The 26,801-nt window shown below is 46.7% G+C and overlaps 1 protein-coding gene and 1 long non-coding RNA gene across 8 annotated transcripts in view; one reads left to right on the top strand and one right to left on the bottom strand.

The window, feature by feature from the left end:
• The window catches only part of LOC102142708 (uncharacterized), a 161,790-nt gene that overhangs the window by 54,682 nt on the left and 80,307 nt on the right, over window positions 1-26,801 (bottom strand). Inside the window, exons 2-3 of one of the 3 annotated variants that reach the window (XR_010583368.2) lie at window positions 13,192-13,304; window positions 5,863-6,020 (exon numbers count right to left, since the gene is read on the bottom strand). This is a non-coding gene — a long non-coding RNA (uncharacterized lncRNA). Of the gene's footprint in view, window positions 1-5,771; window positions 6,021-13,191; window positions 13,305-26,801 lie in introns of those variants that run through there. The other 2 variants (XR_286626.5, XR_010583367.2) reach the window with 2 other exon arrangements.
• Window positions 3,186-25,133, top strand: CEACAM1 (CEA cell adhesion molecule 1). 5 transcript variants are annotated; one of them, XR_010583366.2, is made up of 10 exons: window positions 3,186-3,360; window positions 4,237-4,596; window positions 9,820-10,098; window positions 10,500-10,754; window positions 13,110-13,397; window positions 19,939-20,056; window positions 20,782-20,834; window positions 20,979-21,150; window positions 21,476-21,507; window positions 23,223-25,133. XR_010583366.2 is itself a non-coding variant. In XM_005589370.4 (9 exons), the coding sequence occupies exons 1-9, from the start codon at window positions 3,297-3,299 to the stop codon at window positions 23,340-23,342; spliced, it is 1,569 nt and encodes a 522-aa protein (XP_005589427.3). In that variant the 5' UTR covers window positions 3,186-3,296; the 3' UTR covers window positions 23,343-25,133. The 5 variants fall into 5 exon arrangements, 4 of the variants coding, with proteins under 4 accessions (XP_005589427.3, XP_045235466.2, XP_005589431.3 ...); XM_005589370.4 differs by lacking the exon at window positions 20,979-21,150; XM_045379531.2 differs by lacking the exons at window positions 13,110-13,397; window positions 20,979-21,150.

The following is a 26,801-nucleotide window of genomic DNA, read 5'->3' as shown; positions in this document are numbered from 1 at the left end:
TGGGATTACAGGTGCCTGCCACCATGCCCAGCTAATTTTTGTATTTTTAGTAGAGATGAGGTTTCACCATGTTGGCCAGGCTGGTCTTGAACTCCTAACCTCAGGTGATCCACCTGCCTCGGCCTCCCAAAGCGCTGGGATTACAGATGTGAGCCACTGCACCCAGCCAATATCCTCATTTTATTTGCTGAGTTGCTTTGTTAAAGTGTGAGTTGCCTGCCATGAACGAATGAAGAGACATTTGAAGCACCTGCCGGCATGACGATGCACACCACCTTCTCTCTCCCCCTGTCCTGTGCCCTCAGGCCCTCTTCACCCAGGCCCAGGTGGCCCCATCCAGTGGCCTCCACAAATAGATTCCTCCTCAAGCTGGCCCACAGGCCTTCCTTCCAGCAAGTGACTCACCTGCAACCTCTTCCACACAACTGAGCTAGCGGTTCTCAGTCCTTCTCTGAGGTCCCCCAGGAAGGGTGATGATCTCATGTAGGTTCACTCGCATTAGGTGACACATTCTCACAAACAAACTGGTCTGTGCACTAAAGCACACAGCCACAGCTCCTGAGGATGTTTTGCCATTGCCATGTGTTGTTTGTCATGAGATGAGAGGTAAGAAAACAACATTTCACATCATGATTTAGCTCTAAATGACTTTTTTAATTGTATTTTTTAATTGACACCTAATCATTGTACATATTTATGGGTCCATAGCGAATTGATACATATAAGGTATAGTGATCAGGTCAGGGTGATTAGCATATTCATCATCTCAAACATTTAGCATTTCGTTGTGTTGGGAACATTCAATATCCTCTTTCTAGCTACTTGGAACTATATATTATTGTTAACTATAGTCAGGCCGGTTGCGGTGGGTCACACCTATAATCTCAGCACTTTGGAAGGCCAAGACAGGAGGACTGCTTGAGCCCAGGAGTTCGAGACCCGCCTGACCAACATAATGAGATCAGTCTCTATAAAAAAATCAAAACACTTGGCTGGGCATGGTGGCTCATGCCTGTAATCCTAGCACTTTGGGAGGCCTAGGTGGGAGGATCACTTGAGCTCAGGAGTTCAAGGCCAGCCTTGGCAACATAGTGAGATCCTGTCTCTTTATTTAAAAAAAAAAAAAAAAATTGAAAAATAAAACAAAAAATTAGCCAGGCGTGGTGGCGTGCACCTATAGTTCCAGCTACATGGGAGACTGAGGCAGAAGTATCACTTGATTGCAGGGGGTTGAGGCTGCAGTGTACTCCAGACCCTGTCTCAAAAAAAAAAAAAAAAAAAAATCTATAGTCATCCTACAGTGGTATAGAACATTAGAACTTATTCCTCCTCCTATCTAGCTGTTTTTTTTTTTTTTAAAGACGAAGTCTCACTCTGTCGCCAGGCTGGAATGCAACAGCGCAATCTCGGCTCACTGCAACCTCTGCCTCCCAGGTTCAAATGATTCTCCTGCCTCAGCCTCCCAAGTAGCTGGGATTACAGGCGCCTGCCACCACGCCTGGCTAATTTGTTGTACTTTTAGTACAAATGAGGTTTCACCATGCTGGCCAGGATGGTCTCTATCTCTTGACCTCATGATCCACCTGCCTCGGCCTCCCAAAGTTCTGGGATTACAGGCGTGAGGCACCGTGCCCGGCCTATCTAGGTGTAATTTTATATCCTTTAACACATCTTTCCCTGTCCCTCCCTTTCTCTACCCTTCCCAGCCTCTGGTATCCTCTGTTCTACCTTTTCCTTCCATGAGATCAACTGGTTTTAGGTTCCATATATTAGTAAGAACATGTGGTGTTTAACTTTCTGTTCCTAGCCCAGTTCCATTCATGTTGCCACACGTGACAAGATTTCATTCTCAAGCCCCCAAAGACACCTCACTGGGCCTTTGTTTTTTTTTGTTTTGTTTTTGTTTTTGTTTTTGTTTTTGTTTTTCAAACCTCTGGGACAGATGGCTCCTTCTGAGGCAGCCCATCCCCCTGGTGGACAGTTCTCTCGAATCTTGACAGAAGTCCTCTGGACAACTCATGTCCTCTCCCTGGGCTCATGGAGCTGGGCAGCCTGGGGACCCTTAATGAACAGGACCTGGCGTGAGCTGACCTTGAAGCCTGGAGGTCAGAGCCCACGTCTGCCCACAGGTCAGGGCCAGCTCACATCATGTGGACCCTGGTCAGCCTCCCTGGGGTGGCCCTTGACAAGGCTGCAGGTCTCATCTTGCCCTCCAGGGGGAGACATTGCACACAGACAAAACTCAGGAAACAGATTCCCTTGGTCATGAGCCGGGCTTTGCTAAGGAGACGAAGGTAGAGCCCACTTTCCATCCCTTGCTCCAAAACACCCTTCCTGGCCCTCCCATGTACCTGCTCTGTCCCTTCCTGGGTCCTCTGAGGACCCTGTTCTGTGAGGGGTCCCTGTGCAGCTCCCCATTCCCTCCTAGTACCACCCGTGGGGAAGGTGCGGTGACCACAAGACAATCAGCCTCGCAGAGGACAGAGACCACCCAGGATGGTCAGGGAGAACATGGACAGGCCCTGAGCCTCAGCTCAGCCAACAGACACAGAGAGGGAGGGTCCCCCTGAAGCCTTCCCCAAGGACAGTAGAGCCCAGAGCCACCCAGAATCATCACAGTCCTCTCTTCCCAGGACCCACAGGACACCTCCCCCTCCATATCCAGGAGCTGCAGCTCCACCTGAGACCCCTGGGCCTGGGTCTCTGTCCCTGGGTCAGAGGCCAGGCTGGTGACACTAGAGACAGAAGGCTGGTCCCTCCCCAGTCATACCCCAGTGAGCCCCTTTCTATCCCCCAGAGCCACCTCTGTCACCTTCCTGCTGGGTGTCTTCCTACCTTCCCAGAGCGCTGGAGAGCATGGGGAAACCTGGAAGCTCACTGTGTTGCAAAGAAAATAATTACCACATTTGGATATGCCAGGGTTTTCTGTGTGCTGCTGACAGGCCCATAGCCAGGACACAATAGAGGTCAGTGCTGGAGATGGGGGATCCTCCTCCCCTGATGAGGACAGAGGTCCCGTCAGCCTTGATTCTCAAAGTGTGGTCTGGGAAACCAAAATGTAGACAGAAAGAAAAGAGAAAGTAAGGACAAAGGGGCAGGAACGAGAGAAGAAACAGAGCCTCCTGGGCAAACCCCGCCCCAGCACACATCATCAGACAAAGCTCCCGGCCCCAGGGAGGAGGCTCAGCAGAGAGGGTAGAAAACAGCAGAGCTGACAGTCACAGCAGCCCTGCGTGAAGCGTTCCTGGAGCCCAAGCTCTCCTCCACAGGTGAAGACAGGGCCAATAGCAGACACCATGGGGCACCTCTCAACCCCACTGCACAGAGTGCGTGTCCCCTGGCAGGGGCTTCTGCTCACAGGTGAGGGGAAGACTCCCTGGGAAGGGGTGGAAGGAGGGTGCACAGAGAACGGCTAGGGTCCCCTGGGGAGGATGGGGCTCTGCAAGGGGAGAGAGGGCTTCTCTTGGAGCCAAATAAAAGATAAGCCATGAAAGAGGGATAGAGATCATAGAAGGAAAGTCTCAGCGATCTGAAACTGTTAGTGAAGAAACGATCTCCCATTTTTTACCTTTTCCAAGTGAATCATCAATGAGCAATAAATTTCAAAAACTGATGACAATAATCACAATTTAAGTCAGTGTGACAATTAAGGAAAACATTTTAAAAGGGGCATTAAACAGAGCCCTGAGCCACCAACCTCAGATATTGGCAATAAACCCCAGGACGTGAAGGGCCCTGGCAATGCTCAGGAACTTATCCACAGGAGTCTGCAGCCTGTCCCAGGCACTGGGGTGCAGCCAACATCACACAAATCCCTGCCGTCACAGAGCTCACGCTCTCATGAGTGGGGAAGACAGACACGCAAAGAGATCTAGAATGTGAGGTCGGGGTAGACAAGAGCCCTGGAGGGAACAGAGCAGAAAAAGGTCAGAAAGAGAAGACCCAGGGTCTCTAGGGGAGATGTCAGGGAAAGGATCTCCCAAGAACACCCTGATGTAAGCAGGATCTGAGGGCAGTGGGGAGGGAGCCATGCAGATCCCTGGGGAAGAGCATTCCAGGGAAATGACAAGGTCAGAGGCACTAAGGGAATGGGAGTCACACTGCTGTCCTTGACCCAGTAGGACAGACACACTCCAAGGTGGAGGGGTGAAGAGACCTGCTCAGGACCCGGGGCCCCGTTTTTCCACCCTAATGCATAGGTCCCAATATTGACCGATGCTCTCTCCTCTCTCCTAGCCTCACTTCTAACCTTCTGGAACCCACCTACCACTGCCCAGCTCACTATTGAATCCAGGCCGTTCAATGTCGCAGAGGGGAAGGAGGTTCTTCTACTCGCCCACAATCTGCCCCAGAATCTTATTGGCTACAACTGGTACAAAGGGGAAAGAGTGGATGCCAAACGTCTAATTGTAGCATATGTAATAGAAAGTCAACAAACTACCCCAGGGCCCGCACACAGCGGTCGAGAGATGATATACTCCAATGCATCCCTGCTGATCCAGAACGTCACCCAGAATGACACAGGATCCTACACCCTACAAGTCATAAAGGGAGATCTTGTGAATGAAGAAGCAACTGGCCAGTTCCGGGTATATCGTGAGTGATTCCCCATGACCTCTGGGGTTAGTTCTACTTCACACACATGGGATTGTCAGGCCTGGGTTGTGCCTGTGTCCCCCTCTGCATTACACTCCACGTTAAGGTTTGAGCATTTAGTGCAGGACACACACTAAGGGATAGACACCAAAATATCAAATTTCTTACTCCAGAGTCCTGATTCTGCAGACACTTGCTTCAGAGGAAGGACAGTCTGATGTGGGTAACTTATCGAGGGGAGACCAGTCTCAGTGTAGCCCCCTGGAACCCTCCTGGTGAACATGTCCCTAAGAAAGACCCAGTAGGACTCAGTCAGGGTCTGGCCTGAGGGGCCTTCTGGGATCCTCACAGACAAGCTCAGCCCTGGGAATCCTCTGCTCCAACACACTATCCCAAGGTTCTCGACTCCTGGTGACCCTGAGAAGCCTGGGCCAGTGCTAGATTGTGGCCTCCTGGGCCAGGCTGACTGGGAACAAGAATTTGAGTTATCCAAGGGCTGTGGCTCCTAGAGCTGGTAACCAGCCAGGGTTCAGGCACTAGAGCCTCATTTGGGCAAGGACGGAGCCTCATCCTTCACCTTAGTCTCGGCCTGGAGAGGACAGATGCACAAGCTCCCCAGGCCATCAGCCAACTGCCCTGGGGGCTTAGGAGATGCCATAGGAAGTGCAGCATCCCCAGGAGGAGGAACAGAGGAGACAGGATGCTCCTGAAAGCTCCTTGTCCACCAGGGATCAGGCTGAGAGGCACTCTCACAGAATCCAACAATAATAGATGCTGTGACCAGGCGCAGTGGCTCATGCCTGTAATCCCAGCACTTTGGGAGGCTGAGGCAGACGGACTATGAGGTCAGGAGTTCAAGACCAGCCTGACCAACATGGTGAAACCCCATCTCTACTAAAAATACAAAAAAATTAGCCGGGCATGGTGGCGCGCGCCTGTAATCCCAGCTACTCAGGAGGCTGAGGCAGGAGAATCGCTTGAACCTGGAAGGTGGAGGTTGCAGTGAGCTGAGATCACACCACTGCACCCTAGCCTGGGTGACAGATCGAGACTCTGTCTCAAAAAAAAAAAAAAAAAAAAAAGATTGTTTATTTGGGCAGCTCCCCTATGCCGAGCTGAGGTCAAATAATTACAAATATTTTAACGTTAATTCACAGACACAAGACAAGCCAAAACCTTTAACCATTTATACTGTTTTTCTGAGGTCTGAGGGGAAACTGAGCCACGTGGCAATAAATACAGTCACTATATCAAGGTCACACAGACCATAACTGGCAAATCAGTTACAGGAGATGTGTCTTCAACCACAGCCTCAACTTCTCCTCTACTCCAGGGGCCGTATTTGGCATCTGTGGACCCCAATACCAGAGTTGGTTCAGTTCCTTTCTTCTTAGGCATCTGCAGCCCAGAGGGGAGATCCTGGTCTGGGGAGTGAGATCAAATGGAGAATTAACCAAGTTTTATTCTGGAACTTATTCAACAATTAGAGTCAGTGTCGGAAATGTCCGGGCCTGGGCCAGGCGTGGGGGCTCACACCTGTAATCCCAGCACTTTGGGATGCCAAGATGGGCAGATCACTTGAGGTCAGGAGTTCAAGACCAGCCTGGCCAACATGGTGAAACCCCATCTCTACTAAAAATACAAAAAAATACTAGCCGGGCGTGGTGGTGCGTGCCTGTAATCCCAGTTACTTGGGAGGCTAAGGTGGGAGAATCGCGTGAACCCAGGAGGCAGAGGTTGCAGTGAGCCAAGATCGTGCCACTGTGCTCCAGCCTGGGAGACAGAGCAAGACTCTATCTTTTTTTTTTTTTTTTTTGAGACAGAATCTCGCTCTGTCACCCGGGCTGGAGTGTAGTGGTGCAACCTCAGCTCACTGCAAGCTCCGCCTCCCAGGTTCACACCATTCTCCTACCTCAACCTCTGGAGTAGCTGGGACTACAGGCGCGGGCCACCGCGCCCGCCTAATATTTTTGTATTTTATTAGTAAAGACAGGGTTTCACTGTGTTAGCCAGGATGGTCTGGATCTCCTGACCTCGTGATTCACCCACCTCAGCCTCCCAAAGTGCTGGGATTACAGGTGTCAGCCACCGTGCCCAGCCGAGACTCTATCTCAAAAAAAAAAAAAAAAAAAAAAAGTTCAGGCCTATCCCCTCAGACCCACGCCTCTGCTCCCTGGACTTGAAATCCTGTGTTTCCTGATGTGTTGGTGTCACTCCCACAGGAGGATAAAGGAAAGGACTTTGCTTTCTCTCCCCACTCACACCCTGCACCAGCCAGGGCCCAACAAGAAATACACACTCGCTCAGTAGTTCTCTCATGAATGAATGAATGATTGAATGATCCATAACCTCTTTAGAAACTGGATCTGGTTGCAGAATCCTGGGAGGTTCTTGCCATGCCTGCTCCCCATCCTTCCAGGGACTGAGACCCATGTTCCATCCCCTGACCATCTGCCCCTAAAGCCACCCCAAGTACCACATTTCATGTGACTCTCTGGGGCTGCTCGGCTGTGGGAAGGTTTTCAGGGCTCCCTGGTCTTGATTCTGGGACACCAGAGGCTCCTGGTTGCTGGGGTCTCTGAGGTCACTGTAGCCCCCACTGCTCACTATCATGGGCATCTCTGACTCTCTCTCTCTGCTCCTCCATGTCCTCATTTTCCTCTTCTTTTATCCCAGCTGAACTGCACCATTTCCTCCAACCTTAGGCCTTTCCCAGACACTCCCTCTTACAAGGCTGACTGTCCTGTTCCCTTCCTGCTCACACTGTGGCCAGGCCCACCTCCCAGGCAGTAGGAAAGGCACAGAAAACAACCCGGAGCAGCCGCCCCTGCCAGGTCCATCACGAGCCACTGTCCCCAGCTCACCAGGAGAACGAGCTTCCACTGTGTTCCCATCCAGGGCTCTTTCCCTCAGTGAGGCCAACATGAGTCCCGGAACAGGCCACAGGACAGGGACGAGCGACTCCTCCGTGCACTCTCTACACTGACTCACCAGGGGATCAGAGGCAGAAGGACAGGTCTGCAGTCCCCAAAGCCCATGGGCTCATTTCACCCATTTGACTCCCAACTCCATCCCTGTCCTGCTGTGGGCTCACATCCTCTACTGGTTCCTGGGACCTTCCCCAGGTGGAGCTGTCCAGGCAGGTGCTGTCTGATGGGTTTGCTGCCCATTCCATATACATCCGTGTCCTCATGATGACACCATTGTCATAAGGTGGGATCTCTCGGACAGGCAGATGCATTAGCCACTAGTGTCTCACTTAGACTCTGCCCAATTTGGATGAATTTGGTCAAACTCTAGTTGTGTTTCCTGAGGTTGAGAGAAAAGGAAGAAAGTATTTCACACGACTGTTTTGGGTTCCTCTTCTTTTTACCTGAATTTCCACAGGAATTTGTAACATAGAACTCTTTCTAAATTTACTAACATAACATACATCACTTCTCCTCATATGGCATCGTTTCTCTCTTAATGCAATTGAGAACCCTCAGATATCCTTTCTGACAAGTTCTGTCTTCCTAACAGGACCCAGGAGTTCCTTCTACCCAGGGAGTCACTGATTTCAAACTGACTTCAGCATCTTTCTTTGATCATAACATGATCCTATCAGACTTCAGAGCTTGGTTTAAGAGTTTATCATGCTCTCTAGAGAAATATTCCTCTTAGTAGTTGGTGTTAGATCCAGAGTATTAATAACAATTTTCACAAATGGAATAATCTAACTTCTCAAATTTATATCCCAGATCTACCAAACACACACAGTCCATGAGGGTCAGATTTTCAGCAAGTTCATGCTCCTTCCATTCCACTAGTCAGTTATTCTGCATTTGCAAAAAACCCACATATTTCAGAAAAGATCCACAGTGCTGTCACCTGCCCTTTTCAGGGGAAGAAGGGACATTAAAAACCAAAGTCAAGGAACATAGTTATGCTGTTAAATCCAGGCAGCTCCTGCCTGTCACCCTCACTCTTTTCTAGATCATTCCTTGGACTCTGCTCTATCTTTAGGAGTCACTGGCTCAAGTCAGTCATCATTAAACACCTGGGAAAAACTGCCCCACCTTGTGGTTCCACTGCCTGACGACTGAGCTGACCTTCAGGCTTGCCCCTGGTGTTCCCTGTGTTATTTCTGCTGAAACATAGAGTCCCAGGCCAGGCTGCACAGTATCCTCAGGGTTTAAGGACAATGGGAAGTCCCATCATTACCCATCTCTAGGATGTCCTTAGACAGGGAAGCTGCAGAGAAAACACACCTAGTGGGGCAAAGTAGGACTGTGAAGCTGGAAGGGAGCCAGCACCTGCACGTTCCAGGTGAGGACCCACAGGTGGGCCAGGCAGTCGTCAGCCAGTCAGGGAAAGACCAGAAGTGGTGGGGGCTATGAGTCCCAGTCCTGGGTCTGTCCACGACCCAACACTGCTGCTCAGTTCACACTTGAGAAAGTCTGTGCTTCTCTCACACAAAGCAGGCGGCCTCATAGTCTCTGAGCCCTCAGATCATCGTGCATCTGTCTTGTGAAACACACACTTGCCAGGCTTTTAAAGACTCAGGTTGGCTGAGAGGTGGGGAGATGCCAACTCTGAAAAATGCCTGGCCGGAATCCCAGCACTTTGGGAGGCCGAGGCAGGCAGATCACGAGGTCAGGAGATCGAGACCATCCTGGCTAACGGTGAAACCCCATCTCTATCAAAAATACAAAAAATTAGCCGGGCATGGTGGCACACACCTGTAGACCCAGTTACTCAGGAGGCTGAGGCAGGAGAATCACTTGAACCCAGGAGGAAGAGGTTGCAGTGAGCCAAGATCGTGCCACTGTACCCCAGCCTCAGCAGCAAAGCGAGACTCTGCCTCAAAAAAAAAAGAAAGAAAGAAAAATGCCCAGCCAGGCACGGTGGCTCACACTTGTAATCCCAGCGCTTTGGGAGGCCGAGTCAGGCGGATTGCCAGAGCTCAGGAGTTCGAGACCAGTCTGGGCAACACAGTGAAAGCCCGTTGGGCATGGTGGCATGTGCCTGTAATCCCAGTTACTTGGGAGGCTGAGGCAGGAGAATTGCTTGAACCCAGGAGGTGGAGGTTGCACTGAGCCGAGATCACACCACTGCACTCCAGCCTGGGCAACAGAGCAAGGCTCCATCTCCAAAAAAAAAAAAAAAAGAGAGAAAAGAAAAATGCCTGTGGAGGAATCAAAGGTGCCACACAGGGCAATCTTCTCTCTGTTATCTGTACAGCGGAGCTGCCCAAGCCCAACATCACCATCAACAACTCCAACCCCGTGGAGGACAAGGATGCTGTGACCTTCACCTGTGAATCTGAGGCTCAGGACACAACCTACCTGTGGTGGGTAAACAATCAGAGCCTCCCGGTCAGTTCCAGGCTACAGCTCTCCAATGGCAATAAGACCCTCACTCTACTCAGTGTCTTAAGGAATGACACAGGACCCTATGAGTGTGAAATACAGAACCCAGTGAGTGCCAACCGCAGTGACCCAGTCACCTTGAATGTCACCTGTGAGTATTTTCTGTTCCTCTGTGGCCCAGGCCGCCAGCCCAAATCCATGCACCCAGAGGCCGGGCCTCTCAGTCCCTCTCAGGTCTAAGGACGCAGACCCTTAACTCTAGACACCCAGGCTGGCCATGACTTCCTGTCCCAAGCAAACCTGGGCAGTCCCAGCCTGGACCAAGAATAGGAGGGGAGGGGCTGCTCCTGTCCTGGGAGGCTCAGGGTCTGCAGCCTGTGATGGAAGAAACAGGTGAATGTCTCAGACCCAGACTCAGTGGACACAGCGGAGGTTTGGTTGGGACTTCAGGGTTGTGACTTGGTAGAGAGGAACACTGTGGCCCTTCTCCAGACCAGGAGCTTCCCCTTCCCTCTGATGACATCACCTGTGGCTTTATTTTATTTGCTCCAGATGGCCCGGATACTCCCACCATTTCCCCTTCAGACACCTATTACCGTCCAGGGGCAAACCTCAGCCTCTCCTGCTCTGCGGCCTCTAACCCACCTGCACAATATTCCTGGCTTATTAATGGAACATTCCAGCAAAGCACACAAGAGCTGTTTATCCCCAACATCACTGTGAATAATAGTGGATCCTATACCTGCCACGCCAATAACTCAGTCACTGGCCGCAACAGGACCACAGTCAAGATGATCATAGTCTCTGGTAAGTAATCCCCGGGGCATCGACACTAAGCTCTGGGGTACAAGCTCTCTGGTTTTCAAATAGGAGCGGAGAAGAAATTTTCTTTTCCAGCCTGTATCCAACGGGCAAAACAAGTCCAAATTCTCCCCTGAACCCTCTCAATTCATCTCTGCCGACTCTCTTCCCTTTGTTTTTCTGATTTCTCACAGCTGAACTTAGGTCCAGCCTGGAATGTGGGGAGGGGGTTCTCTCAGTCCCAGAAAGCCCCATGTAGCAGGAGGGGCTCCACAGATGGGAAAGCAGAAAGGGTCCTCAAGGTCAAGTTGCTTCTGTCACTGACATGTCCCTCTCTGTAACTTCTTGGCCTTCTTTTACCTACTCCATGAGACATAAGGAATATGTGAGGTTTTAAAACAGGTTCACATTAGTTTTCCCTAAATGAGAGAAGGAAATGCCCTTCATCAGTGATGAGCAGCTCAGACTTTGCTCCCTGCTCTACTCCCAGCTTGCCCGGTGATTGGCTCTGCCCTGACTCCATGTGGGGTAGGACGCAGGTGTGTGGGGAAGTTGGCCAGGTGGCCTGTTGTGAATCCAGCTAAATCAAAATGGCAGTCAATGGCTGGGTGTGGTGGCTCATGCTTGCAATCCCAGCACTTCGGAAGGCCGAGTAGGAGGATCACCTGACATTAGGAGTTCGAGACCAGCCTGACCAACATGGCAAAACTCCATCTCTACTAAAAATATTTAAAAAAAAAAAAAATTAACCAGGCATGGTTGTACGTGCCTGTAATCCCAGTCACTAGGGAGGCTGAGGCACAAGAATCACTTCAACCTGGGAGGCAGAGGTTGCAGTGAGCCGAGATGGCGCCACTGCACTCCAGCCTGGACAACAGAGAGACTCTGTCTCAAAAAAAAAAAAAAGAAAAAAAAGGCTGGGCGCGGTGGCTCAAGCCTGTAATCCCAGCACTTTGGGAGGCCGAGACGGGCGGATCACCAGGTCAGGAGATCGAGACCATCCTGGCTAACAGGGTGAAACCCCGTCTCTACTAAAAAATACAAAAAAACTAGGCGGGCGAGTGGCGGGCGCCTGTAGTCCCAGCTACTCAGGAGGCTGAGGCAGGAGAACGGCGTGAACCCGGGAGGCGGAGCTTGCAGTGAGCTGAGATCTGGCCACTGCACTCCAGCCTGGGTGACAGAGCAAGACTCTGTCTCAAAAAAAAAAAAAAAAAAAAGCAGTCAACACCTGATCCTCTCCTGGGTCAGGCTGCCTCCCTGAGCTTGTCCTGGCTCTGAAGTCACCAGCTGTATAAGGCTGTGGGCACAGCACGTGGGATAGCACAGAACACAGCAAGTGACCCACACTTGGAGAAATCCAGAGATTCAGCCACAGGGGCTCTGCATTGGAGAGAATGGGCAATGCCAAACAGTGTGTATTTGTAGAGAAGGTAAGAATATCAGCCTTTTGTTAACACTGTGCCTACTCTCTAGGAATCTCCTTCACTGTGATATTCTATCCACAGACCAGGAAGTAAAACTCCTCTTTACAGTGAGAAATCCTTTGGATTGGAACTTCTCCAGATACTAAGGTCGTGAAGACTGGATGGGCCAACTTCATTCTCTAAAAAATTATTTAATGAAAAAACACACTACCTTCCCTTTTTATGTAAAGTGACAGTCACAGGAAGGAGGCCTGATCACAGAAAGCTCGAGGAAAGGGTCACACAAAAGTCAGTGGGAGGCCGGGCACGGTGGCTCATGCCTGTAACCCCAGCACTTTGGGAGGCTGAGGTGGGTGGATCACAAGGTCAGGAGATCGAGACCATCCTGGCTGACACAGTGAAACCTGGTCTCTACTAAAAACACAAAAAATTATCTGGGTGTGGTGGCAGGCGCCTGTAGTCCCAGCTACTCGGTAGGCTGATGCAGGAGAATGGCGTGAACCCGAAAGGCGGAGTTTGCAGTGAGCCAAGATCATGCCACTGCACTCCAGCCTGGGCGACAGAGCAAGGCTCTGTCTCAAAAAAAAAAGAAAAAAAAAAAAAAAGTCAGTGGGCAAAACATTCTACCTGATGATGTTACTCGGTCTGCACACTGAGAAGAGGATTCCAAGTGGGGATACAGAGATACCTAGAGGGTCACTCTGAGACAATCTGGGGTCAGAAGGGAAGTGTAGCCCTCTCCTTACAGATCATCACCTGAACAAAGACACTTGACCTTCTGCAGAGGGTCAGGGCTATCCCCTGGTTGGTCACCTTTGCACAGCTCACTGTGGGACCTGAGAGCTGGCTAAGATCTCAGGGAAAGGAGCATAGCTCCAGGCCCCAGGCCCCAACCCTGTTCTCAGGAGGTTATCTCAGATACTCTGTTTGTCCACAGAACAAAGTCTAGTAGTAGCACAGCCCCAAATCAAAGCCAGCAAGACCACAGTCACAGAAGATAAGGATTATGTGAACCTGACCTGCTCCACAAATGACACTGGAATCTCCATCAGTTGGTTCTTCAAGGACCAGAGTCTCCCGTCCTCAGAGAGGATGAAACTGTCCCAGGACAATGCCACCCTCAGCATAAACCCTGTCAAGAGAGAGGATGCTGGGAATTATTCGTGTGAGGTCTTCAACCTAATCAGTAAGAACCGAAGCGACCCCATCGTGCTCATCGTAAACTGTAAGTGACTCCTCACCCCTTCCTATATGTCCCTGGAGGATTACTCTGCCAATGGTGTGCAAAATGGATAAAACTCACATAAGGCAGAATCTCAATGAAGAGACCATTATAGCAAACAGAATTGCAAAGTGGTTAAGAGCTTAGGCTCTGAATCAAATATACTTAGTTTTTATGGTTTTTGTTTTTTGGGTTTTTTTTTTTTGGTTGGTTGGATTTTTTTGTTTATTTTGTTGTTTTGAGACGGGGTCTTGATCTGTCACCCAGGCTGGAGTGCTGTGGTGTGATCAAAGCTCACTCCAGCCTCAATCCCCTGGGCTCAAGCAATCCTGCCACTTCAGCCTCCAGAGTAGCTGGGACTACAGGTGTGCACCACCATGCCTGGCTAATTTTTTAAATTTTTTTGTAGAGATGGGGTTTCACTGTGTTGCCCAGGCTGGTCTCAATCTCCTAGTCTCAGCCTCCACCTCCCGAAGTGCTGGGATTACTGGAATGAGCCACTGTGCCCACCCTGTATTTAACTATTCTAAGTACCTGTCATACAGATGGAAGCATGCAATATTTGTCCTTTTGTGTCTGGCTTACTTCATTTAGCATAATGTCTTCAAGGTCCATCTATGTTGTAGAATGTATCAGAATTTCATTCTTTTTGGAGACCGAATACTATTACGCTGTGTAGATAGATATATCACATTTTGCTTATCCATTCATCCATCTATGGACAGTTAGGTTGCTTCTACCTTTTGGCTATTATGAATAATGCTATTACACACATGGGTATACAAACATCTGTTCAAATCCCTGCTTTCAGTTCTTTTGAATAGATACGCAGAAGTGGAACTGCTGGATCAAATGGTAATTCTGGTTAATTTTGAAGAACCATCATACCATTTTCCACAGTGGCTATACCATTTCACATTCCCACCAGTAATGCACTAGAGTTCCAATTTCTCTACATCCTCAAAAATATTTGTTGTTTTTCGGTTTGGTTTTGTTTTGTTTTGTTTTTTATAAGGGCCATCCTAATGGTTGTAAGGTGGTATATCACTGGAGTTTTGATTTGCACTTCCCTAATGATTAGCAATATTTAGCATCTTTTCATGTGCTTATTGGCCATTTATCTTCTTTGGAGAAATGTTTATTCAAGTTCTTTGCCCATGTTTTAATTAGGTTGTTTGGGGATTTTTTGTTGAGTTGCAGTAGTTCTTTATATATTTTGGATATTAATCTCTTATCAGATACGTGATTCTCAAATATTTTCTCCCATTCTATAAGAGGTCTTTTCACTTTTGTGATAATGTGCTTTGATGCACAAAAGCTTTTAATTTTCATGAAGTTCAATTTCTCTATTTCTTCTTTCGTTGCCTATGCTTTTGGTGTCATAGCCAAGAAATTATTGCCAAATTCAAAGTTCCAAAGTTTTCACTCTGTCTTCCAAGAGCTTTATAGTTTTAGCTCTTACATTTGGGTCTTTTATGCATTTTGAATTAATTTTTACATATGGTGTTACATAAAGGTTCAATTTCATTCTTTTGCAGGGATATCCAGTTTCTTCAATGCCATTTGTTGAAAAGACTATCCTTTCCCCATTGAATGAACTTGGCACTCTTGTCAAAAAACATTTGGCTATGTATGCAAACATTTCTTTCTGGGCTCTATATTTTATTCCACTGGTTTCTATTTCTTTTTGCCAGTACCATACTGTTTTGATTACTGTAGCTTTTGGGTTTTGTTTGTTTGTTGTATTGTTGTTGTGTGGGGTTTTTTCATTTAGTTTTGTTGCTTTTCTTTGTAGAGGTGGGGTTTCACCATGTTGCCAAGGCTGGTCTCAAACTCCTGAGCTCAAGCAATACACCCACCTCCACCTCCCAAAGTGCTAAGATTACGGGCGTGATGATTACCGTAACTTTGTAAAAAATTTTGAAACCAGGAAGTATGAGCCCTTCAACTTTGTTCTTTTTCAAGATTGCTTTGACTATTCATGGTCCCTTCAGAGTCTATATAAATTTTAGAATGAATTTTTCTATTTCTGCAAAAAATATTACTGGAATTTTGATAGAGATTGCACTGAATCTGTAGATCACTTTGGGTAGTACTGTCATCTTAACAATATTAAGTCTTCTAATCCATGAAAATGGGATGTCTTTTCCATTTATGTCTTATTTAATTTCTTTTGGCAATGTTTTGTATTTTCAGGGTACAAATCTTTCACCTCTTTGGTTAAGTTTATTTCTAAGTATTTTTAAAGCTCTTATAAACATAATTTTTTTCATAATTTTCCTTTGAATTGTTCATTGTTAGTATACAAAAATACAACTGATTTTTGTTTGTTGATTTTGTATACTGCCACTTGGCTGAATTTATTATTCTAATAGTTTTTTTGTGGGATCTCTAGGGTTTTCTATATATAAGTTAGTGTATTCTGCAAACAGGTATAATTGTACTTCTTTCCAATCTAGATGCTTTTTTTTTCTTGGCTAATTGTTCTGTCTAGGTCTTCCAATACTACATTGAATAGAAGTGGCAAAAGCAGGCATCCTTGTCTTATTCTTGATCTTAAAGGAAAAGTTTTCAATCTTTCACCATTGACTATGATAGTAGCTGGGGGTTTTCACGTGTAGCATTTATTATGTTGAGAATTTCCTTCTATTCCTAGTTTCAGTGTTTTTTAGCATGAAAGAATGTTGAATTTTGTCAAATGCTTTTATCGACTCATTTTCATTACTGCTTATAGGTCTATTCAGATTTTCTATTTATTCATGATTCTATCATGGCAGGTTTTGTGTTTCTAGGAATTTGTTCATTTCATCCAGGTAATCCAATCTGTTGGCATTCAATTACTCATAGTACTCTTATAATCCTTATTATTTCTGCAGAATTAGTAGTAATGTTTCACTTTCATTTCTGACTTTAGTAATATGAATCTTCTTTCTTTCTTAGTCAATCTAGTTACAAGTCGTCAATTATAATGATCTTTTTTGAAGAACTTTTTTTTTTTTTTTTTTTTTTTTTTTTTGGTTTGAGACAGGTTTTCACTGTCACCGAGGCTGATCATGGCTCACCACAGCCTTAACCTCCCAGGTTCAAGCAATCCTCCTGCCTCAGCCTCCTGGGTAGCTGAAACTACAAACACGCACCACCACCCCCAGCTAATTTTTGTAATTTTTTGTAGAGACAGGGTTTCACCATCTTGCCCAGCTGGTCTCAAATTCCTGAGCTCAAGTGATACACCTGCCTCAGCCTCCTAAATTGCTGGGATTACAGTCGTGCACCACTGTACCTGGCCTACAGTTATGAATTTCTTTCTTGCACAAGATTTTTAACTACTCTGAGCCTCGGATTCCTCAACCAAAAATTGCACTGAGAATGCCTGCTCCATAGTATTGCAAGGCTTTTGGTTTTTGTTTTGTTTTTGAGACAGGGTCTCACTCTGTCACCCAGACTGGAGTGCAGTGGTGCAAACACAGCTCACTGCAGCTTCAACCTCCTGGGCTCAAGCAATTCCCCCACCTTAGCCTCCTAAGTAGTATATGCTATCACACCTGGCTAATTTATTTTTATTTTTGTTTTCAAAGAGACAGAATCTCACCATGTTACCCAGGCTGGACTCAAATTCCTGGGCTCAAGCAATCCTCCCATCTCAGTTTCCCAAAGTGCTGGGATTAGAGGTGTGAGCCACCACGCCTGGCCCCTTAGTGTTATTTTAAAGATTTAATGTAATAATAAACCTTCAGCAAAACACCACGCACAGAGGAAATGTTTCATAAATGTTAGCTGCTATTACTACTGCTATTATCATTAGCCTTGAAATCAGGTAGTCCTAGAGTCAAATCTCAGATCCACCTCTCACTAGCCCTCTGACTTTAGGTAAGCTTTTCACCACTCTAAGCTTCCATTTTTTCATATTTAAAATGGAAATAATGTCTACCTGACAGCACCATTTTATGGATCAAATGAGATACACGTAAAGCATTTAGCAGCACAGGGCCTGGCACACAGGAAGTACCCCACAAAAGTAGCTAACATAGCATTAATCACCAGCCTGAGTTGACTGGTGAGGGTTAAGCCCCAAATAGTTGCAACAGATATAAAGGAGAAATAGGCTGGACATAGTGGCTCACATCTGTAATCCCAACACTTGGAAGACCAAGGCTGGAGGATCTCTTGAGCTCAAGAGTCTAAGACCAGCCTGGGTAATATAGTAGAATCCTATCTCTACAAAAATTATTTTTCTAAATTAGCCAGGTGGGTGGGCGTGGTGGCTCACGCCTGTAATCCCAACACTTTGGGAAGGCGAGGCAGGCGGGTCACCTGAGGTTGGGAGTTCAAGACCAGCCTAACCAGCATGGAGAACTCCCATCTCTACTAAACATACAAAATTAGCTGGGCGTGGTGGCACGTGCCTGTAATCCCAGCTACTCAGGAGGCTGAGGCAGAAGAATCGCTTGAACCTGGGAGGCAGAGGTTGCAGTGAGCCGAGATCACGCCATTGCACTCTAGCCTGGGCAACAAGAGTGAAACTCAGTCTCAAAAAAAAAAAAAAGAAAGAAAGAAAAAGAATTAGCCAGGTGTGGTGGCATGTGCTTGTAGTCCCAGCTATTGAGGAGACTGAGGTGGGAGGATCACTTGATCCCAAAAGGCTACAATGAGCCATGATTGTGCCACTGCACTCCAGCCTGGGTGATAGAGTGAGAACCTGCCTCAAAAAAAAAAAGAAGAAGAAATAGATGCAAAAGGTATTATTTGTATATTTATTTTATATATATAGGGGGAGAAGCATTATACAAGAAACCCACCGGGACATGGCTATGATAAAATATGGGAAAGGGGATAAAAAGGAATTAAAGCAGAGTCTCAAGCCTGGTATGTCAGTTTCCATCTACCTAGATATACTGAAGATGAGATTAAACATACGAGATAATTAACTGGGGAAATGCCTGTGAGAGAAAGTGAGGCGAGAGTGAGAGGAACCTCAGACCATGATGCAGATCTGATTCCTGTGGAAGAGAAAGGAAGGAAGTTTTAGATTGCAGTGCAGTTTTTTTGTTTGTTTGTTTGTTTGTTTTTTGTTGTTTTTTTGAGACAGAGCCTCACTGTCACCCAGGCTTGAGTGCAGTGGTGTGATCTCGGCTTACTGCAACCTCCACCCCCCGGGTTCAAGCGATTCTCCTGCCTCAGCTTCCTAAGTAGCCGGAATTACAGTCGCCTGCCACCACCCCCGGCGAATTTTTGTATTTTTAGTAAAGATGGGGTTTCACCATCTTGACCAGGCTGGTCTTGAACTCCTGACCTCGTGATCCACCCGCCTCGGCCTCCCAAAGTGCTGGGATTACAGGCGTGAGCCATGGCACCCGGCCTGCAGTGAAGTTCTAAGAGCATTTCTGCAAGGCTGACAGGGAGTCCTCCAGCCATTCACACTTCAGAGTAAAACAGTCATGCAGAACTGGGCTTGCTTTCATACCCCTGCTGGGAGCCAGTGGGAAGCCAGTTCTCTATGCAAAAGAGGTGGTGAATTCAGAATGCACAGACTGTCACAACTGAGACACTGAGAAAAAGATGCAACCACGAAAAAGGTGGAAAGTTCTAATCATATACAAAATAGCAATCAGCCTTTCTCACATTTCAAAGCCTTAAAAATGTCTGAGTGGCCGGGCGCGGTGGCTCAAGCCTGTAATCCCAGCACTTTGGGAGGCCGAGACGGGCGGATCACAAGGTCAGGAGATCGAGACCATCCTGGCTAACATGGTGAAACCCCGTCTCTACTAAAAATACAAAAAAACTAGCCGGGCGAGGTGGCGGGCGCCTGTAGTCCCAGCTACTCGGGAGGCTGAGGCAGGAGAATGGCGTAAACCCGGGAGGCGGAGCTTGCAGTGAGCTGAGATCCGGCCACTGCACTCCAGCCTGGGCGACAGAGCGAGACTCCGTCTCAAAAAAAAAAAAAAAAAAAAAAAAATGTCTGAGTGTAGAAAGGCCAGGGTGGAATTGACAGAAGAAAGATCATCAACCTAGAAACATGGTGACTGGGGCTGGGCGCGGTGGCTCACGCCTATAATCCAAGCACTTTGGGAGGCCGAGGCAGGTGGATCACAAGGTCGGGAGTTCAAGACCAGCCTGGCCAAGATGGTGAAACCCCATCTCTACTAAAAAAATACAAAAATTAGCCAGGCTTGGTGGCACATGCCTGTAGTCCCAGCTACTTGGAAGGCTGAGGCAGGAGAATCGCTTGAACCCGGGAGGCAGAGGTTACAGTGAGCCAAGATCTCCAGCTGCACTCCAGCCAGGGTGACAGAGCAAGACTCTGTCTCAAAAAAAAAAAAAGAAGAAGAAGAAAAGAAAAGAAAAAAAGAAACATGGTGATTGAAAAAAAAAATTGCAAGGATATAGTTAGCTAATCACTTTCCAGCAACCTTCCTACAACGAAACTGTATTCCTTGAAGGAACTATTAGAAACTACTTCATTCTGAGAGTTGTTTCCCAGCCCCCACTGTAAAATAATTTCACCTTCATTTCTTCTCTTTTCTTTCCATGACGGATAATAATCCAGCACAAGAAAATAGCCTCCCAGCTGGGGCCATTGCTGGCATTGTGATTGGAGTACTGGCCCTGGTTGTTCTGATAGTAGCAGCCCTGGCGTGTTTTCTGCATTTTAGGAAGACTGGCAGGTATGATGGCCTTTCCTCTTGTTCTGTTTCCTCCAAGGCTGACTGCCATGCTTGGGAGAGGGAAAGAATTTCTTTGCCTGTCTCTGGGCCTGGATCTCATTCTCCTCCCACTAAACTTCTGCTTCTTGGCACTAATTCCCACAGGTTTCCTCTTCCCTGGTCTTCATGCTCCCTATCTCCCATTATCTCCTGGACAAGGCTATTCCAATCCCCATCTAATCTAGAGGAAGAGACTCAAGTATGTTTCTCTGTCCCCTAGTCAGGGAAAGCAAGGTCTAAGAAGGAAAACAAATGAAAAAATGGAAGAAGCAGCAGGAGAAAGCAAGTCACATGTTCTGTTGACCACAGCAGGAAGAGGAGGGAGAAATAGCATAGGAAGAGAACCTAAGAGAAAGCAAAAACAACCAAAGTCCTCTTGAACAATAAATAGAGAAGAAAAAAAAAAAGTATCTACCCTGGAAAACAAAATGGGAAAGGTTTTAAGGATAGAAGTAGGCATAGAAGCAGATGATAAACAATGAAACGAAATGTGAACATCCAGCAAACAGGAAAAGATTAAACATTAGAAGGGACTGTAGTTAGACTAAGGAATGAGGCCCTCAGAAGAAAGGCAGTATGAACATCAAGGACTCCAAGGAATTACCTGCTCACAGTGTCCTTCCTAACTCAAAGAACAAAGATCCTGTGCTTGGGAATAGCAGTCACAGTGTCTGATATTTATTTAGGGCAACCGACCAGCGTGATCTCACAGAGCACAAACCCTCAGTCTCCAACCACAGTAAGTAAAGCCACTTACCCAGTGAGAACTGGTATGTTCCACCACGTGCCCTCCCCTGGCAGGGAATCCTGGATTCCCAAACCACTCCCTCCCTTGTGAATTGTCACAGAAAGGATCTCTATTTCCCAACCCTAAGTGGCATAGGTCTTCCCACCCTTCCTAGCCACAGGAGTCCCCTGAGACACATCTGAGGAGAGAGGCTCACTCTGCCTTGGCCAGGCAGGCCTGAGGAAGATCCCGTGTTTCCAGGAGCCATTTCCTCAGCCTTACTCCTTCCACCTCCTGCCTCTATTACGGATGTGGGCACTCTCCCTTGGTGAGACTTTCCTTGTCTTGTGGGTGCTGTGGGTGCTGCCCCTCCTTGCCACTGGAGCATGTTGGTGAGAAATACATCTGGGCAAAAATCAAGGCCTTGTGAACTGGTAGAACTCTTCAGAAGTGGATTGTGGCCTCCTGTGGCTCTGCCCGTGCCCCCTCTCTGGTACTAACGTGCTGGGTCTGGACCATACACTCTGAGGGAAGCAAATTCCTTAACTAATCCTTAATCTCCCCACCCTCCAACTGCCACCCCCTTCAGCTAGAATCACCTTAAGTCAGCTTTGCATTTCCATGGATTGCTAACTCTTCTTTTGCTTTTCCAGCTCAGGACCACTCCAACGACCCACCTAACAAGGTAAGCATATCCGGTTTTCATGGGCTTATTTTCTCATGGAAATGACTCTGTAGAGAATTGGTTATTCCTGAAGACACAATGTAACATCAAGTTTGGGTTAATGTTCCTCAGTGCAACAACAAAGAAATATTTGTAATCACTCCCATGAGTCTACCTTGCAGCAAGAATGTGCATTTTGGAATTATTCCCATCCTGTGTCTGAATACTGGATGTTACTCTTAGTAGCTCTGTGACCCTTGTCAAGTAACCTAACCTCTTTGATCCTCAGCTTTGTCATCTGTAAAATGGGCATTCTGCCTACTTCAAAGAGAAGTTGAAGGGATTAAACAAGATAACCTACATAGAGCACCCAGCACAATGGCCTACAAAAGGAAAGCACTGAATCATTCTCACTCCCCTACCTTCAGTCTGATCCTGCTCTTACAGTCAAAACGATAATTTCAATTTTAATAGATCTGAGATCCTGTTTTTTATAATAATTGTATAGAATTTTCCATTATATGGCCAGGCGTGGTGGCTCACACCTGTAATTCCAGCACTTTGGGAGGCAGATCACGAGGTCAGGAGATCGAGACCATCCTGGCTAACATGGTGAAACGCCGTCTCTACTAAAAATACAAAAAATTAGCCAGGAGTGGTGGCAGGTGCCTGTAGTCCCAGCTACTCGGGAGGCTGAGGCAGGAGAATGGTGTGAACCCGGGAGGTGGAGCTTGCAGTGAGCTGAGATCACGCCACTGCACTCCAGCCTGGGCGACAGAGAGAGACTCCATCTCAAAAAAAAACAAGAAAAAAAGAATTTTTCATTTTCATTTTACCTTTTCTATAGAGCAAACACACATACTGAAAAATGCTAAATTACAATTATACTTTCACAATGTATGAACTTTCACAAGTTGAACACACCTAGGTAAGCAGCACCCAAATCATGAAATACTACACGACCTCCCCTTAAAAAGAAACCCTTCCAGCCAGGCACAGTGGCTCACACCTGTAATCCCAGCAGTCTGCGAGGCCAAGGCAGGTGGATCACTTGAAGTCAGGAGTTCTAAACCAGCCTGGCCAACATGGTGAAACCTTGTCTCTACTAAAAATATAAAAAAATTAGCTGGGCATAGTGGTGGATGCCTATAATCCCAGCTACTTGGGAGGCTGAGACAGGAGAATCGCTTGAACCTGGGAGGTGGAGCTTGCAGCAAACTGAGATCATGCCATTGCACTCCAGCCTGGGCGACAGAACGAGACTCCGTCTCAAAAAAAAAAAAAAAAGAAAGAAACTCTACCAGTCACTTCCCTCCAAAGAGCCAAAGAGTAACCACTATCCTGACTTCTAATGCTCCAGATTAGTTTTGCTTGGTTTTGTTCTTACATAAAGGAGAAATATAACATATCCTTATATGTTCTTCAACATTGTTGGCTTCAACATTGTTGGCTTCTTCAACATTGCTTTGTGAGACTCATCCATATTGTTGTATGTATTTGTGGTTTACTGGTTCTCATTGCTGCATTATCCTATTCCATTGCATATATACCATAATTTCTCTCTTCTAATGATCATTCATCAGGAGGTCAGCAAGCAGAGAATGGGTAACAACAAAAGCCCTTCTCCAGAGCTAAAATTTCAAAATGGTAACAGCTTGTGGTGCTGAATCACACCAGGCAAGGTGAGGCCCTGCCCTGTGTCACTGACTTAACTGATCATTACTTGTGCTTTTCAGATGAATGAAGTTACTTATTCTACCCTGAACTTTGAAGCCCAGCAACCCACAAAACCAACTTCAGCCTCCTCATCCCCAACAGCCACAGAAATAATTTATTCAGAAGTAAAAAAGAAGTAACGAAACCTGTCCTGCTCACCGCAGTGCTGATGTCTTTCAAGTCTCCCACCCTCATCATTGGAGATTCCTTTCCCCTGTAGCGGTAGAGGGGTGGAGACAGAAAGAATTTTCTGCTACTCTTTCTTCCTAATAGGCACCTCCAGACTGCCTGGTCACAGCCCCTCCCTCAGTGTCAATAGATGAAAAGGTACATTGGGAGCCTGTAGGAAACCCAACTTTCTTGTCATTGAAATTTGGCAAAGCTGACTTTGGGAAAGAGTGGCCAAAACTTCCCCTCCCTTTCCCTTTTCCCCACCTGGACTTGTTTTAAACTTGCCTGTTCAGAGCACTCATTCCTTCCCACCTCAGTCCGGTCCTATCACTCTAATTCGGATCTGCCATAGCCTTGAGGTTATGTCCCTTTCCATTAAGTACATGTGCCAGAAAACAAGAGAGAGAGAAAGGCAATCATGCCTTCTCCTATTTCTCCAAAGCCTTGTGTGAACTCACCAAACACAAGAAAATCAAATATATAACCAATAGTGAAATTCCACACCCTTGTCCACTGTCAGGGTTGTCTACCTGTAGGATCAGGGTCTAAGCACCTTGGTGCTTAGCTAGAATACCACCTAGTCCTTCTGGCAAGCCTGTCTTCAGAGAATCCACTGGAAGCAACTAGGAAAATCACTTGCCAAAATCCAAGGCAATTTCTGATGGAAAATGCAAAAGCACAGATATGTTTTAATATCTTTATGGGCTGTATTCAAAGCAGTGCTGAGAGGGAGGGGTTATAGCTTTAGGAGGGAACCAGCTTCTGATAAACAATCTGCTAGGAACTTGGGAAAGGAATCAGAGAGCTGCCCTTCAGCGATTATTTAAATTATTGTTAAAGAATACACAATTTGGGGTATTGGGATTCTTCTTTTCTCTGAGACATTCCACCATTTTAATTTTTGTAACTGCTTATTTATGTGAAAAGGGTTATTTTTACTTAGCTTAACTATGTAAGCCAATCCGATTGCCTTAGGTGAAAGAAACCACCAAAATCCCTCAGGTCCCTTGGTCAGAAGCCTCTCAAGGTTTTTTTGTCAGAGGCTCCAAACAGAAAATAAGAAAAGGTTTTCTTCACTCATGGCTAGAGCTAGATTTCACTCGGTTTCTAGGCACCTCAGACCAATCATCAACTACCATTCTGTTCCAAGTTTGCACCTGTGCATTTTCTGTCTGCCCCCACTCACTTTCTCAGGAAACCTTGGCCTCTGCTAAGGTGTATTTGGTCCTTGAGAAGTGGGAACACCCTACAGGGACACTATCAGTCGTGCTGGTGGCATTGTTTACAACTAGAAAGCTGCACTGGTGCTGATGCCCCTTGAGGAAACAGGGCTGTGAGGAGGAGGATTGTAACTTAGGCCTAGCCTTTTTTAACAGCCTCTGAAATTTATCTTTTCTCCTATGGGGTCTATAAATGTATCTTATAATAAAAAGGAAGGACAGGAGGAAGACAGGCAAAAGTACTTCTCACCCAGTCTTCTACACCGATGGAATCTCTTTGGGGCTAAGAGAAAGGTTTTATTCTATATTGCCTACTGATCTCATGTTAGGCCTAAGAGGCTTTTTCCAAGAGGATTAGCTTGGAGTTCTCTATACTCAGGTACCTCTTTCAGGGTTTTCTAACCCTGATACGGACTGTGCATACTTTCCCTCATCCATGCTATGCTGCATTATTTAATTTTTCCTGGCTAAGACCATGTCTGAATTATATATGAAAATTGTTCTATGTTTTTATAATAAAAATAATATATCAGACATCAACATACTGCCTCATGGTTGATACTACCTTAGACAATGTTTTTCTCTACAGGCAGAATAAACAAATTGTTCAATGGGGAGTCAGAGTAAAACTATTTCTTTTTTTTTCGTTTTTGAAATAGAGTCTTGCTCTGTCACCCAGGCTGGAGTGCAGTGGCACTATCTCAGCTCACTGCAACCTCCACTTTCCTGGTTCAAGCAATCCCCCATCTCAGCCTCCCCAAGTAGCTGGGATTACAGGTGCATGCCACCATGCCCAGCTAATTTTTTTGTATTTTTAGTAGAGACGGGTTTCACCATGTTCGCCAGACTGGTTTCAAACTCCTGACCTCAGGCAATCCGCCCACCTTGGCCTCCCAAAGTGCTGGGATTACAGGCGTGAGCAACTGCGCCTGCCGGAGGTCATAAAACTATTTCTAAGTCTACAGATATTTGATCTAGTGATCAGAGAATTAGGTAAATTCATTTGCATACCTGCTAACAAAGTGAGTCTATCTGGGAGCAACAGACCACAGCTCCAACATGCCTGGGAGGAAGTGCCTACCTTCCTCTGGGACAGAAGATGATCTCATGAGTAAAAGACCTCCCAGCCTCTTCATTAGGGGCCAACAACCCTTCCCACTCTGGCGGCTCCAGTGAATTAGATCTCCACAGGTTCATTCACCTTCTAACTCTTCCTGGTTCCCAGTTCCTTTATTCTGCCCTCTAGGAGGGTCAGATCTCTTCTAACCTGAGTAGCCTTCATTTATTAATTCTGCTAAGTACTAAGCTATAACCTCATTTCCTTCACTTCCAAGCAATTGAAACACATGTGCTGTCTTTCCCTTTCCTCATCACCTAATTTTTCCTGGCCCTCTGCAGTGCCACCATACCCAAGATCGCTGGAAACAGCACAAAATCAGTATCCATGTCTTGGCCAAATCCAAAGGCATTTTTACGGTCCTCACACTTTTTCCTTTTACAATATCTAAGATCACAGACAACTTTTCCATTCTGGAAAGTTATCCTCCCTCCATATCCCACTTATGTACTGCTCCCCGACACCAGATTTAGTACTCAGACCTTTCTTATCTCCATCCACCCTCTTTCATCAGCTTAGTGACCTCTCTGGAGATGGCTCTTAATTTATATCTCTACCCCAACTACTTCTAGAACTCATGACACCCACATCGAAATACTGTGTGAAATTACCCATTTAAACAAGCTCTCCCACACAGCTCACTCATTTCTCCCAGTGACACCTCCTAAGTTTCCACAGCCCCTGCTCATTTGTTTCCAGATCCAATACACTGTGAAAGCCTCTTGATCCTTTTTTAACAACTCTCAGTTATACTGTTCTCACCATTCCCATAAACCTAACTGACCCAGACCCTCAACAGCACACAGTCTTGCTTGACTTCTTGTCTCCAGTCTCTCTAAAATCTTCCTTGCATACGATTGCCTCATTATCTTCCTAAAAACTAGTTCACGGCCGGGCGCGGTGGCTCAAGCCTGTAATCCCAGCACTTTGGGAGGCCGAGACGGGCGGATCACGAGGTCAGAAGATCGAGACCATCCTGGCTAACACGGTGAAACCCCATCTCTACTAAAAAATACAAAAAACTAGCCGGGCGAGGTGGTGGGCGTCTGTGGTCCCAGCTACTCAGGAGGCTGAGGCAGAAGAATTGCTTG

The sequence above is a fragment of the Macaca fascicularis genome, chromosome 19 (assembly GCF_037993035.2).
Source record: "Macaca fascicularis isolate 582-1 chromosome 19, T2T-MFA8v1.1".
Taxonomy (NCBI): Eukaryota; Metazoa; Chordata; class Mammalia; order Primates; family Cercopithecidae; genus Macaca; species Macaca fascicularis.
Note: the sequence above shows the minus strand (reverse complement) of the source record. Positions and strands in the feature narration are given on the sequence as shown.